At 31.7% G+C, this 15073-nt stretch overlaps 3 protein-coding genes across 3 annotated transcripts; all 3 read left to right on the forward strand.

Moving 5' to 3' along the window:
• The first annotated feature begins 1828 nt into the window (after positions 1-1828).
• LOC112419333 (uncharacterized mitochondrial protein AtMg00310-like) lies at positions 1829-2239 on the forward strand. Its single transcript, XM_024776920.1, has one exon. It carries the CDS (start codon positions 1829-1831, stop codon positions 2237-2239), a length of 411 nt encoding a protein of 136 aa, XP_024632688.1.
• A 1744-nt stretch (positions 2240-3983) lies between these two features.
• LOC112419334 (homeobox-leucine zipper protein HDG11-like) lies at positions 3984-7192 on the forward strand. The gene is made up of 5 exons (XM_024776921.1): positions 3984-4105; positions 5149-5266; positions 6326-6517; positions 6604-7041; positions 7187-7192. The coding sequence occupies exons 1-5, from the start codon at positions 3984-3986 to the stop codon at positions 7190-7192; spliced, it is 876 nt and encodes a 291-aa protein (XP_024632689.1).
• A 745-nt stretch (positions 7193-7937) lies between these two features.
• Positions 7938-9489, forward strand: LOC11407638 (homeobox-leucine zipper protein HDG11-like). Its single transcript, XM_024776923.2, has 4 exons — positions 7938-8094; positions 8207-8481; positions 8891-8980; positions 9130-9489. The coding sequence occupies exons 1-4, from the start codon at positions 8034-8036 to the stop codon at positions 9487-9489; spliced, it is 786 nt and encodes a 261-aa protein (XP_024632691.2). The 5' UTR covers positions 7938-8033.
• Positions 9490-15073: the final 5584 nt, after the last annotated feature.

The raw sequence follows: 15073 nt of genomic DNA on the forward strand, positions 1-15073 counted from the left end.
TGGTGTTAACCCAAACCAGCTCAAAGGAGCCTGACATCCCAACGACGTATATAAAAGTTTTAACTTTTCTTCGATTATTTACATATTTAAAGTATTGAACTTTATTTGTTTGTTGCATATTTAATCTATACTATATTTGTACAAAATAAGGGATTTTGGGAGATTTTAGGCTGAATTTTTTGTTATTTCAATTGTACCTTTAAACAATTTTTTTTTATAATAATGTCATATTGTTGTTGTTATTAAAAGAGATAAGAATCTTTGTTATATTTACTATATTTGTTGTCATTGAAAAAGATAAATATGGTTGGTTGAGTTTGTTACATTTGAAACTCACAAATATTTATACTTCTAATTTTAATTTTAAATTATACAAAATATTGTTTGTAATTTACACGCAAAATTTCTAAAAAAATATCTTTGATAATCTACACACACTAGCCCAATAAAAAGAACGGAAAGACAAACACGTGATATAATGTTCTAAATTATTGTAAAAATAATTTGATATTAGTTAAATTATTTTAAAGATATTTGAAAGATATAAACATTACGAAAGTATGTATATATTTTTTTTCTGACAAAAATAAATGATATTCATTCATTCAAATTGATAGAGTACATCAATACAATGCAAATTCGCTAAAAACAAAAAGGATGACTGTATTAAAGTCTCTGTAATACCCATGTCTTCGGATCTGCAACGTTGACGACGCCAAAGTCATTGATTTGGATCTACACTGGATCTAAGTTGTTCTGACAATCTGAACCGAACAAATACTTGAACGAAACAAGAAAGACAAAAAACGCCGCACAAAGACGACAAACAAAACAACGTGAAAATCACTTATTTCAATAAAATGTAAAAAGAAAAATGAGTTAGAGGGGTGGTTTTGGACCCTAAATCCCCCCGGATGAATGGAGGAAAAAAACTAGGGTGACGGCTCACAAGATACTAAAATTATGTTAATTAAAATTATCTTTTTATTAGTTAAAAAATAATTTCATTTAACTCTTTATGCCTTATGACAATATGAAAATAATAAAAAAAAAAGTATGTCTAACCATGATATTTATCTAAAAAAAATGTACTAAACAATGCACACGTTTCTTTGGTGCAATTTAACAATAGTTATATAAAGATCTTGGTTCATCTCAAAACAATTTGTTAGCTAAAAACACTTAGCCAATATTTTTTTTTTTTTTAATTCTTTAGTTATGAAGGGGAAGAGACTCTAATTATTCAAAGTTCGGTCGGAAGGTAAGCAAACCTAACTAAACTTTTTGAAGGTAGGAGAAGAAATCTAATAAAATAACAAGGGCGATAGCGATACAAAAAATGATACTACCTCTTTCCATATTTATAACACTCCTCGACACTTTTTACGCATATTAGGAAAAGTTGATAATGTCCTTGTGAGCTTAGCTTAGTTGATTTCGACAATGCATAAAATATGCAAGATTCGGGGTTCAAACTCCGGCCACTACCAAAAGAAAAGTTGATAATGGAATTAGTATTTATAATTTGTTTATAATTACAAAGGTCTTAAAGAGTGACTTGGGAGCACGCGTTAACATTTTCCTTTTTCCTCTTTCCGATAACAATTATAAAAATATTAACAAATTTTCTATTTATCGCTTTTCAATAATTTTATCATCTTTTGTTTGCAGATGATTGCTTTCTCTTTTTCAAAGCAGATGAAAGACAAGCGACTGTTATGAAAAATATTCTTTCATTGTATGAGGCAGCCTTGGTCCGGCTATTAGCTTGCCTAAGTTTTAAATTTATTGTAGTCGTAATGTTCATGATCTTCTGAAGCAGACTCGAATGGACATTTTTGGGGTCCAGGCAGTTTTGGGAACTGGTAAAAATTTGGGTTTACCGTATGTGGTGGGCAGGGATCGTAATGCAACTTTCTCCTATATCAAAGACCGTGTCTGGAAGAAAATAAATTCTTGGAGTAGTAAATGTTTATCTAAGGCAGGGCGCGAAGTTATGATCAAATCCGTTCGACAGGCTATTCTGTTGTATGTCATGAGTATTTTTCAACTGTCGTCCACTCTTATTGACACTATTGAAAAGATGATGAATTCTTTTTGGTGGGATCATGGTAGAACTACTCAGCGAGGTATTAACTGGATGAGGTGGGAGAGGTTATCTGTTCCTAAGGTCCACGCTGGTATGGGTTTCAAGAATCTCTCCGCTTTCAATTTGGCTATGCTTGGTAAGCAAGGGTGAAAGTTTCTTTCAGAGCCCGACTCCCTTGTTTGCCGTATTTTTAAAGCACGATATTTTCCATCTTGTAACTATCTTAATGCCATGCTTGGTCACAATCCTAGTTATGTGTGGCGTAGTATTTTGCGCGCTAGATTTATTGTTCGAGGTGGTGCTCGTTGGAGTATTGGGTCTGGTGTGTCTATTTCTATAATGAACGAACCATGGTTGCCTAATGGTGAGTGCATTAGTGGCGACATAACAGGCTCCCATTTTGTTCAAAACATCACTATTAATAATTTGATGAATCTTTCTTATAAAAGTTGGAACGAAGAGGTAATTCGACAGGTGTTCAGTGTTGACATTGCTGAGAAAATTCTTCAAACGCCGCTTCTTGGTCAAGTACCAGAGGACCGTCTCATTTAGTATTATGTTCGTAGTGCTTACTGGTTATGTGTCACGGAACTCGTTAACTCTTCTCACCTTACGTAGGGTTTTGGTCTGGAATCTGGAAGCTCAAAGTTCCCCCAAAATTTAAGAATCTTGTGTGGTGTATGTGTCGGGGCTTCCAGCCGACTCGGGTTCGCCTTCTTGACAAAGGCATTCAATGCCCTACTAATTGTGTCAGTTGTCCTTCTAATCATGAAGACATGTCTCATATTTTTTTTGAATGTCCTTTTGCTATCCATGTTTGGTAAATGACAAGTCTTTGGGGAACGATTCAACATGCTCTATCTTCTACTACTTCGGCAATTAATGTTATTTTCATGTTACTGGAAACCTTTTCTGCTGAGCTTAATCAACGGTTGACTTCATTGTTTTGGAGCCTTTGGAAGCATAGGAATCTGAGAGCTTGGGAGGATGTCACGGAAGTAAGTGTTGTGGTTGTTGAGCGAGCTTGATTGGCAGAATGCTAACTTCCCTGGTGTAGCTGATTCCACCCCACTTCAGCAAGCGCAACAGCCTGTTGGAGGGGGGAGTTCGTCCGTGGTTGGCACTTCTGCATATGTGGTTTCCGTCTGGCAACGACCTTTGCCGGGAAGGTACAAGTGTAAAATTGATGTTGCATTATCATCTCATTTCAATCGCACTGGTATTGACATTTGTGTTCGAGATTCCGAAGGCACCTTTTTTATGGCTAAGGTTGTTAGTTACCCTTGTTGTTATTCAGTGGATGTTGGAGAGGCTTTGGGATTATATACTGCTTTGAAATAGCTTATCGATATGCAATTTGACAACGTTGATTTCGAAATAGATTCCAAGCTTACTTGTGATGCCTTTCATGCTACTCGAGACGACTATTCTAAGTTTGGCTGTATTATTTCTTCATGTCGCAGTCTAGTTAGCTCTTTTTTTTACCAACTCTAGGGTGGAGTTTACTCGGCGACAAGCTAATGAGGTTGATCATGTTCTCGCAGGAGAAGCCACATTACTAGCTAGTCCCACCATTTATTTTCATATACCCGAATATATTGAAACTCTTATTATTAATGAAATACTATAAGCATATTTCCTTAAAAAAAATAATCTAAAGGAAATTTTATGTATGGGGTAAGCAATCAATCAAATTATTGCATTTCCTTTTTTATTGTACCAATTTTTTTCTTATTTTTATTTTTTATGGAAACCGTTACAAAGATATATACGACAGACGATTAATTGGTGTATATAAATGTACGTCTGGAAATAAACAAATTGTATTCGTAAAGAGTGGTAAGTGAAAAATATCTATAATATTTTGTGTGTTTGTGTTTATCAAGGTTGAGAAATGGATTACTCAATAGGAGGTGGCAGTGAGTCCGGTGAAGAAGTCAATGGTAACTTTCGAGATGATGGAAAAAAACCTTCTCACAAACGTCTTACCTCCGCTCAAACATCCATACTTAAAAAGTAAGATAACTCATTTTGTTAACAGTAATTTCTTTTGATAATTATTTTCATGAGTTTTATTCAATTTTTAATTTTGAAGGAGAAATGATCACTTTTGAGTTGAATACTTGAAATTATTAATTATTTTTTGGTTGGTACAATCAAGTTCATCACTCGAAGTGATACTTTTTTTTTACCAACAGAGTGATACTTAACTCGACATATACACGCTTTTGATAATTATGGTAGCAACTAGCAATTTTTAATTTTTAATTTTTGCTAATAGTAACAACTAGCAATTTCATAAAGCCTCTTTTTTCAATATATTATTTCACAAAACGTTTTTATATAGTTTTTAAATAAGTTTGATGCATCTTTTTTAATTGATTTTTTTAAAGAATTTTTCATTGTTATGAATAATTTGTTTTAAGGGTTAATTAAGTTTTTAGTCCCTATAAATATTCACAGTTTTGTTTTTAGTCCCTACAAAATAAAATCACACTTTTTAGTCCCTGTGACATTTTCCTTAAGCATTTTAGGGACCAAAACTGTTGATGAATTTTTTTTTTCAGGGATTAAAAGTGCTGATGAAAAAATTTATAGGGACTGAAAATTCAGATGGAAAATTTTATAGTGACTAAAAAGTTTGATTTTATTTTACAGAAACTAAAAACAAAATTTTGAATATTTATAGGGACTAAAAACTTAATTAACCCTTGTTTTAATTTTCCTTTGTTTGGCTTAATTCCTTTGATGACGCTACTTTTTAATTTACTAAGTATATTTAATATATTTTTCGAAGAATTAATTTTGTATGGTTGAATTTAAGATCATGAATGGCTCGATTCTCCATTTTAGTTTAATTTATCGTTTATTTAATTTTAAACTTTGAACTTTTAGATGGACATGCATTTAAAGTGGAAATGTTAACTCATTGACTGAACCACTTATTAAAAAAGGCTATATCTAATTTATTTGTTGTCTAATTTAATTATTCATTTACATAAACAAGTCATTCAACTCATCTATTAACTAATTATAAATTTATGTTTTTTCTGATGAAGTTTCATGAAGGAATGCCACCATCCAGACGAGGCACAACGATGTCAATTGGCTGTGAAAATTGGGCTTGAGCCCAAACAAATCAAGTCTTGGTTTCAGAATAAGAGAGCTATGTTGAAGGTGATTAATTCCTTTTCACTTTATAGTCAAAATTTGAGTAAACATCCATTTGGATATTTGAATGAGTTAGAAGGTGAAACTATAGTCCATAAATATTCTCAATTAAATAAAAAAAATATTATTGAATTTGTGTTTGTTAGTTTAGTTTGATCATTAAATATGTTTCATATTAGTTAGGCCGAACTTTTAATATTTCTTTTTATTTGTCAATTTGATCCATAAAATTATTAACAGAAAAGACATTTAAGATTGTGTTTGATTTTTTTTTCAGGATATTCGGACACTAAAATGATATTGACTCAAATATATGCTTGTTTATAAAAAAAATAAAAAAGTTATTACATATACATGCTTTCAAATACTTTGTGTATGTTTGGCATCACGTATGCTTGTTTCTTAAAAACTACACTATGTAGCTTATGTAAAATCATGGTGGATCACCAAACATACATAGGTTTAGTGCTAATAGTTTTGTGTATTTGTTACCAAACATAGGCTTAGTGCCGGGGGTGGACATGAGCAGGGCAGGGTGTGGCAATAGCCACACCAGCTCAGACCCAATTTTTTTTGTTTTATATCAATGCACCCACCAATAGCCACGTTTCCTTCTTCTTTCCCATCCTCACAAGAACTTGCACACTTCCTTTAAAGTCTGAATGATTGTCTTTGACATGAAGATATCAAATTGATGTCATCACTATAGATTTTCAATTTCATGGACTAGGATTCTACCTAGTAAGTATTCCATGATTCACATAATTAGTTGCCAGAATCTTATATTTCAAATTATATTCTTAATTAATCTGCTACTTAGAGGTGAGTAACAACATCCACTTAGTTTTTACGGGAATTATTTTTGCCACACTAATATTGTGAGTCCAGGTCCGCCCTACTTAGTGCTACCAAACATACGCTTAGTGCTACCAAACATACATACCGTAATTTTTCGAAAACTATGTGATACCAAACATAGGCTTAGTGCTAATAGTTTTGTGTATTTGTTACCTAAATAATCGAATTTCCTTGGTGCTAATACTTTTATGTATTTGTTACCTAAAGCATCAACATGAGCGAGAAACAAATGGTACTCTTCGTCGGGAGAATGACAAGATTCGTAACGAGAACCTCAAAATAAAAGAGGAACTGAAAGCCAAAATTTGCTTAGATTGTGGGGGTTCACCATTTCCTATGAAAGACCATCAAAATTTCGTGCAGGAGATGAAGCAAGAAAATGCTCAGCTGAAACAAGAGGCTAGTGAATTCATTTATTTGATTAATCTCTTTTAATTAATTTTTTGTGTGCATAATTACCTAATTTATTTGGTTATAACTTTCAGTGTGAGAAAGTGTCTAGCCTTCTTGCAAGTTACATGGAGAAAAAGATATCACGACCGGAATTTGAGCAAGCTCTTAAGTCTATAAAATCATTTCCAAGAGACTATGAATGCTCAAGTCATATGCAAGGTAATCTAGTTATGTGGGGAGGTGTGCTAGGGCAAACCTCAACACAAAACTATGATGCACAAAAGATAACTATGTCTCAAGTTGTAGATGCTGCAATGGATGAATTGGTTAGGCTTGTGAGAGTTGATGAGCCTTTTTGGGTCAAACCTTCAAATACTCAAGATGGGTACACTCTTCATCGTGAAAATTATGAGCAAGTTTTTCCCAAGAACAATCATTTTAAAGGTGCATATGTGTGCGAAGAATCTTCCAAATATTCAGGATTGGTGAAGATTAGTGGCATAGAGTTGGTTGGCATGTTTCTCGACTTGGTAAGCATCAATTATACTTTACTACTAGAAAATTTTAAATTGATGACGAAAATTGATTTTCTTATCGCTTTATTAATTGACACAATTAGAGAGTGATTCAATGTTTTTATCTATAATTTTTCGGCTATGATTAAATCTATTTTAGTACTAAGCACTAACTCTTTCATTAATATTTTGTGAAGAAATGCATCTACTAATAAGATAATGATATATAACTCATCTTTATAGGTCAAATGGACAAACCTGTTCCCTACAATTGTCACCAAAGCTGAAACTATCAAAGTGTTTGAAATCGGTTCTCGAGGAAGTCGAGATGGAGCTTTATTACTGGTATAATAATATTTTTTGCAAACTTAGATTTATGTTAAGCTTCTTGATTATTAATTAATTCTTTTGCCAAATTTTAAATATTTTTTTGGTTGCAGATGAATGAAGAAATGCATATTTTATCACCTCTAGTGAGGCCTCGCGAATTTAACATCATTCGCTACTGCAAAAAAGTTGATCCTGGAGTATGGGTGATAACTGATGTCTCATTTGACTCCTCTCGACCAAACACTGCACCTCTTTCTCGAGGTTGGAAACATCCCTCTGGATGCATCATTCGAGAAATGCCTCATGGCGGTTGTCTGGTTAGTACTTAATTAACAAACAATAATGTTATTCTTAGTATAGATATATGCACATAATAGATGCTTAACGGAATTATTTTAAGCTAAAAGTATATTAAAAATGAATGATCGAAATTGTCTTTTCTATGAGTAGTGTGTTAATCTTATAAATTGTCTTAATAGGTGTAGTTTAACTTCTATTTTTAGGGTTTCCAAGTACGTAATACTCAACAAAAGATATTATTACATGTTTTATGTTAGGTCACTTGGGTTGAACATGTGGAAGTGGAAGATAAGATCCATACACATTACGTGTATAGAGATCTTGTTGGTGAATATAATTTATATGGAGCTGAAAGCTGGATTAAGGAGCTTCAAAGAATGTGCGAGAGATCTTTAGGCTCTAATGTTGAAGCAATACCTGTTGAAGAAACTATAGGAGGTTAATCTTGTCTTCTAAATTTACCCTTCCAAATATCTCTATTCATCTATTTTCCTTGTAAATTTTATATTTAGCGAATTTAATTAATATTATATTGCTAATTATTGTTCAGTGATCCAAACACTTGAAGGGAGGAATAGTGTGATAAAGCTTGCTGATAGAATGGTGAAGATGTTTTGTGAATGCTTAACAATGCCTGGTCAAGTGGAATTGAACCATTTAACTCTTGATAGCATTGGTGGGGTTAGAGTCTCTATTCGCGCAACCACCGACGATGATGCAAGCCAGCCAAATGGCACTGTTGTTACTGCTGCTACCACCCTTTGGCTCCCTCTGCCTGCTCAGAAAGTTTTTGAATTCCTCAAAGATCCTACAAAACGATCACAGGTAACATGCTTTGTTTTATAATTGAGAGTAAATTGTGGTTTTGGTCCTTGGATATGTCAAACGTTATCTATATATAGTCTCTGAATTAACCAAAATTATGAACAAAATTTTCTCGATGTGTCTCTGGTAGTGACTTTGGTCCTCAAATATGTTTTTGGTTAGCTCGTTTGTTCTCTGAATGTGTGTTTCATTTGTTAGTAATGTCGAACAAATTACTAGCAAAAGATACGCTAAAAGATGCTTCTATAATTTTGATACATTTAGGGATTATATCGACACTCACCGACATATTTTTGGACCCAATAATTATTTACTATATAATTTATTTGAATGACTCTAATTTAATTGATAGTTTAATTTTGAGTTCACATAATTATTAACGGGTTACTTGTTAATAATTTTGTTATAGTGGAATGGTCTTTCTTGTGGAAATCCAATGCATGAAATTGCACACATTTCAAATGGACCCTATCATGGCAACTGCATTTCAGTTATTAAGGTATTTACCATTTCTTTAAAATTTATGCTTCAATTGTGTATATAAAATGATGACAACTCTTAAACCCTAGAGTTTATTCGGTATAGTATATAACATCCAATCACTTATAATTAATTATATTGATTCCAATTTTTTTTCATATGGACCAGTCATTCATCCCTACTCAGAGGCAAATGGTGATTCTACAAGAAAGTTTCACATCATCCGTGGGGTCATATGTTATATATGCTCCAATTGACAGAAAAACTATGGATGTGGCTTTAAGAGGTGAAGACTCCAAAGAGTTACCAATCCTTCCATATGGTCTTATTGTCTGTTCAAAGAACCAAGCAAATCTTAATGCACCATTTGGAGCATCTAAGAGCATTGAAGATGGCTCATTGATTACTTTGGCAGCCCAAACATATGCAATTGGCCAAGTGCTTAATGTGGATTCTCTTAATGATATCAACAGTCAATTGGCATCTACTATTCTAAATGTGAAGGATGCTCTTATGAGTTCTATTTAACAATTTGGACGTAGTTGTTCATTTTGTTGCTTAAGCAAACAAAATAAATCAATATTTCTTATGGACAAGTTAGTTATTATGTATTTTTCTTTTCCTTTGGATGATGTTATAAGTTTGCTTGACATTTTAAATCTTATAATAATACATGACTTTGGTCTTTTCTCTATGAATGATGAATTGATCTATTTCTATGTTTTCAGTTAGAGCTATTGATTTATTGTCAAAAAGTTAGAGCAGTTAATTTGGTTCAAGATACATTTTGCTGAGTTTGATTGGACTAAAATTAATTCAAACAATTAATTCCCTACGCGTCCTAATACTATTTCTGGTTGCTGGTTTTGTTGTTTTGATACCGGAGATCTGTAAGCATAGTTTTTGGGTTAAGGGTTGTCTTAACACAACTTTCGTGTTGCTCCTAATTAGACTCAGATTGATTGACCAGAAATGGTTGCTGAGACTTGTTTTTGTTGGGTCAACTCGGTGGATGGTGGGTGGACCGGTTTCCGTGTTGGTGGTCTCGTTTACTCACCGTTATCACAATCTCTATTCGTTGCATTTCAGCACACACTTCATATTTTTTTGTAATATGGTTTCAGATCCGTAATCAGGTATGCTTGATTATGCATTTGGTGTGTGATTGTTTGTTATGAACTTGGATTTAAGCTCTCTATTGTTTTATTTACCCATTTGGATTATTTTTTTCCACTGGGTGGTCAGATTTCATGTGCTACTTACTTTTATTTCTTTTTACTTAGGATATTGTAATTGATTTGCACTCTTTTTCTTAAAAATTACTATCTCTGTTACTTTTTAATTATCACATTTTGACATTTTACATAAACCAAGACAATCAACAATTGATATTACTTTTGATGTAATAAGCTGTACTTTTACTATAATTATCTTATTCATTTAATATCTCATTGCATATATTTCTCTCTTCACAATAAATAACTAAGGACAATATTGGTAAAACAACATTTAATGTTGCATTGAACTTTGAAAGTGACAGTTAAATAGAAACAAAAATTTTCTCCAAAACTGACACTTAAGAAGAAACGGAGGGAGTAATAAATAAATACTAGCCCTATTCATCCCGCTACGAGTTGCAGATCAAACTCACGGGCTTATGGACCAATATTTCTTTATTATTTTTTTATAATTAATACCAACTATTACAAACTTTTTTTTTTTTTTGGTAATTATAGATCTTTAAAGCATTACAAATGTTATCAAACAAATGGGTAGTAGTCCTCATGAGCTTAGCTCAATTGGTAGGGACAATGCATAATATATGCAAGGTTCAGGGTTCAAACCCCGTCCATCACATAAAAAAAACAAATGGATATTAAACGATATCTTCCGATGGGGTTCAGAAGCTCATTGTCGAAGCTTGGGCTTTCTCCTATGGATTTGGCATATTGGGTGCAATTTACAATCACAAATTTCCATTGGTCAATATACAAACCTTGAGGCACAAGCCAATTTAAACAATCGTGGGACTCGTCAAATTAACTAGTTTTGGGACTACTATTGCCCTTTATTTGAATGAATGATCTTTTAATTCACAACTTATAGAAACTTAATCAACAAAACCCTCTTTAAGGAGAGAATTGTAAAATAGAAACAAAATTAGAAGAGTTTGACTTTATAATATCAACCGAAGGAATTAAATTTTAGCAAAAACAATAGATGAAGTTGAAAAAATTTCTAACTTTAATTGATTATAATTTTCTTTTCACAATTTTCTTTTAAAAGAAAAACACAAGCACTCCTACTGTGATAGGTACCAAACACAATTGGCAATTATCCCATTACTAATGTTTCTATGCACTTGGATTTACACAGAATTATTAGGGGTACCGTTGCAATTATTAGAAATTGTCATGGGCAAAGCTCCACCTATTAAGTTCCAAGAACTTGGAAGCTTGTCATCTCAGTGGGGCAAATATTTTCATCATGTTACAGTGATGATTATTACTTTTGGCAAATGGTAAACATGAACCATGAGATATTTCTAAGTGTCGTGCTCACCGATGCACAATGACAAGGGAAAAAAATATATTGCATTGATAAAAGCATTTTTTTACACTTATGAATTTTTTTTACAAAAATAAACGATTCAAATTGATAAAGTATATCGATTCGATACAAATTCAAAGTTGCTAAAAATAAAAAGGATGAATCTGCGAACAAACTTACAACATCCATGTTAATAGCAGAAAACGACAAAATATGTATGCCTACAAATATGATATGACTGAAAGTCATCGAAATACTCATGTTTTCATATTTGCAACGTTGACGACGTAAAAATCATGCTTGAATCTGCACTTGATCAAAGTTAATCTTCAACCTGAATCAAATAATCACCGCACTAAGACATAAAATCAAAACCACACCGCACAAATACGGTAAATCAAAATAAAGAAAGTCGTGCTAGACGACAAAATCACTCGTTAAACTAAAAGAGAAAGAAAAACAATGTAGAAGGGTGATTTGTGTTGTGGTCAACCCATAATCACCTCTCTAATAGATCTAGAAAAGAAAAATTGTGACGGCTATGATTTTTTATACATAAGAATTTGACTACACAAATTTAAGATGTTTTTACTATATTTGTTATCTTAACTAATGCACCAAAACACTTCGTAACATTTTCCTATTTTTAAATCAATAATGATATTTGTACAAGTCTATGAAGTCCGAATATAGATACGGGTACGGGTACAATTGCGATACGGTTAAGATATATTAACAAAATTTGTATACTAACACTTATATGTATATAAAATACTTGAAGAAAATAAGCATTGATTACCCTTCATTATTATATGTATGTAGGGGCGGATCCAGACTTTTGATACATGTGAGGCTAGATTTTCAAAGAAACAATAATGCATATATTAAAAATAAGAAATAACATTGTTTGATACAGTACATTACAACGAAAAAACACATTCAAACTTGCAATTGCTACCGGCAAGAGTAAAGCCAACTTCAATAGTTAATAAACTATAGCAAATATGTTGCATTTATTTGTTTCCACAAGTTTTGCACAAATATATGAAAGTCGTTTCAACTTAGCAAATTTTGGGTCAAATCAAACATTTGTAACATAATTCTTAAGTTGATGGCGTAACGCCACTTCCGACACATCTATTAAATCATTTAGATAAAATTCAGTCATCCTCCATAATTTGTTCACATCAAAAGCAGCAAGCAAATAACTTAGCGGGATTCAAACATATAAAACACATTGTAAAAGAGACAGTACCGACTTGTTCTTTTGTGTTACATCTATTATTAAAAAAAAAAAGAAAAAGGAAAAGGCATGTGGGGCTTTGGCCACACATAGCCTATGTGTGTATCCGCCCCTGAATGCATGTAAAGTTTTCATATAAACCATATTCTATTTTCATTTGGTTGGATTATCCAATGTTGATTAATTGAATCACCTCTCTCGTTATTTTCATCTACAAGAAGTATAATTTTAAGTGGTTTATCGAGAAACAATTGTTGATTCATATCCAAAATTGAATCATATATATCTCTACTGAATTTCTACAACATTGTCTCACTTTTTTACCCTTCATCTTTTCTCGAATACGTATTTGTGAAGTATCTTATAAGTATTTTTGTGTATTTACGGGGTATCCATAAGTATCAGATAAAATATTTTTAAAAAATTAAAATTATTAATCCGGTACTTCGTGGATACGTATCCGCGAGTATCCGTGAAGTATCGGTATCTGATATGTATCCGATATAGATACATTCGTTTTGGAGTATCCAGGCTTCGTATGTACACGTCATTCCTTTAAAAAAAGTTATATTTGTACATTTCATATTCTCGGACATTGGTTCAATAACTCATTTTTTTTTATTTATCATTCTACATCAGAGTACTTTATCCGTCTCTTTCTTTCTCATCATTGAAAAAAGAGAAAATAATACTATATTAATTAATATACTAACATTTATCATTTAGAAAAAGAGATTAAACACATATATGACACCATCAAACATTTTCTTTTATTATTAATTATTAATGAGGAAATGCTAACTTGTTCGTAAATTTAAGAGGTAATAGTCACTTTGATCCTTAAATGTGTAACAAATAACTACAATAGCCCCTCAATGTATCGAAATTTTAAATACATTAATAATAATATATGAGAAATGCTAACTTGTGCCCTTGGGACATAAGTTAAGAAGCTAAATGTAGAAAAAATTTCTTGAAAATTGTGCATTCAATGTCTTAAAAGTTTCAAAGGTTATATTTTCAATATAAAATTTATTTTAAATTTCCATTTTAAGCTTCTTAACTTGTGTCAGGCACAAGTTTAGCATGACCCATAATATATTAATGAGTAAATTACATTTCCCTTCCCTCAAAGATGAATGAATTACACTCCCCTACCCTCTTATGTTAAAATATACACTTCCCTCCCCTCTTAATCAAAACATATTAGAAAATATTTCTCTCATCTCCCTTGCGAGAAGCTTGAATTACACTCCCCTCCCCTCTTATATATGTTAAAATCTAGAGTAAATTACACTCTCCTCCCCTCAAAGATGCTTGAATTACACTCTCATCCCCTCTTATGTTAAAATATACACTTCCTTCCCCTCTTATTCAAAACATATTGGAAAATATTTCACTCCCCTCCCTTGAGAGAAGCTTGAATTACATTTCCTTCCCCTCTTAAGTTTAAATCTACGCTATATAGTCCCTCAATAGCTTTTTATTTTATTTTTAATAATCTGGTCAAAAAATAATCTAACACACTTCAAAGAAAAATAACATTGCGGGTTCATTTTAATATAATCAAATTTTGAATACATATCATTCTCTATTTTTTATTCACAATTTCATTAACATATAGTTTTAAATCCTATTATAAAATATGAAACAACCCAAAATAAAATTAAAATATGTGAAAAATTACTAAATTCGATTAAGTATGGTTATTTAAAAGTGAATTTTATACTCCAAATAATAAAATTAATAACAAAAGATTTAAATTTAATTGTCATTGACATTTAGATTATAAAGAAACGAATTTATATTTTTTAAATGGTGATTCAAAATTAATATATATTATAAAAATATATATTTATGTTAAAATAGATTAAAGTGTAGTCCATATTTAATTATTAAGGGAGGAGGATGTAATTCAAGCATCTTATAGGGGATGAGAGTATAAGTTTTACTTTTCAAGGGAGGAGAGTGTATATTTTAACATAAGAGGGGAAGAGTGTGTAATTCAAGTGTATATTTTAACATAAGAGGAGATAAGTGTATATTTTAACATCAAAGTGTTATTTTACTCTAAAATCTATGCTTTATTCCCTCAATAATTATTTTTATTTCTAATAATCTAGCAAAAAAAAGGCCTAACACACTTTGAAGAAAAATAGTATTGTAGGTTCATTTTAATATAATCAAAATTTGAATACATATTTTTCGCTATTTTTTATTCTCAATTTCATTAACATGTAGTTTTAAATCCTTTTATAAAATATGAAACAACCCAAAATAAAATTAAAATATGTGAAAAATAACTAAATTCAATTAAGT

The sequence above is a fragment of the Medicago truncatula genome, chromosome 2, assembly GCF_003473485.1.
Source record: "Medicago truncatula cultivar Jemalong A17 chromosome 2, MtrunA17r5.0-ANR, whole genome shotgun sequence".
NCBI lineage: Eukaryota > Viridiplantae > Streptophyta > Magnoliopsida > Fabales > Fabaceae > Medicago > Medicago truncatula.

Bases quoted from the DNA above. Each gene is read 5' to 3' on its own strand.
- LOC112419334 (XM_024776921.1), top strand. From the start codon at position 3,984: ATGGATTACTCAATAGGAGGTGGCAGTGAGTCCGGTGAAGAAGTCAAT. The intron at 4,106-5,148 runs GTAAGATAACTC...TTTCTGATGAAG, and splicing joins CAAACATCCATACTTAAAAA to TTTCATGAAGGAATGCCACC. The intron at 6,518-6,603 runs GCTAGTGAATTC...TATAACTTTCAG, and splicing joins ATGCTCAGCTGAAACAAGAG to TGTGAGAAAGTGTCTAGCCT.
- LOC11407638 (XM_024776923.2), top strand. From the start codon at position 8,034: ATGTGCGAGAGATCTTTAGGCTCTAATGTTGAAGCAATACCTGTTGAA. The intron at 8,095-8,206 runs GTTAATCTTGTC...ATTATTGTTCAG, and splicing joins TGTTGAAGAAACTATAGGAG to TGATCCAAACACTTGAAGGG. The intron at 8,482-8,890 runs GTAACATGCTTT...ATTTTGTTATAG, and splicing joins ATCCTACAAAACGATCACAG to TGGAATGGTCTTTCTTGTGG.
- LOC112419333 (XM_024776920.1), top strand. From the start codon at position 1,829: ATGGACATTTTTGGGGTCCAGGCAGTTTTGGGAACTGGTAAAAATTTG.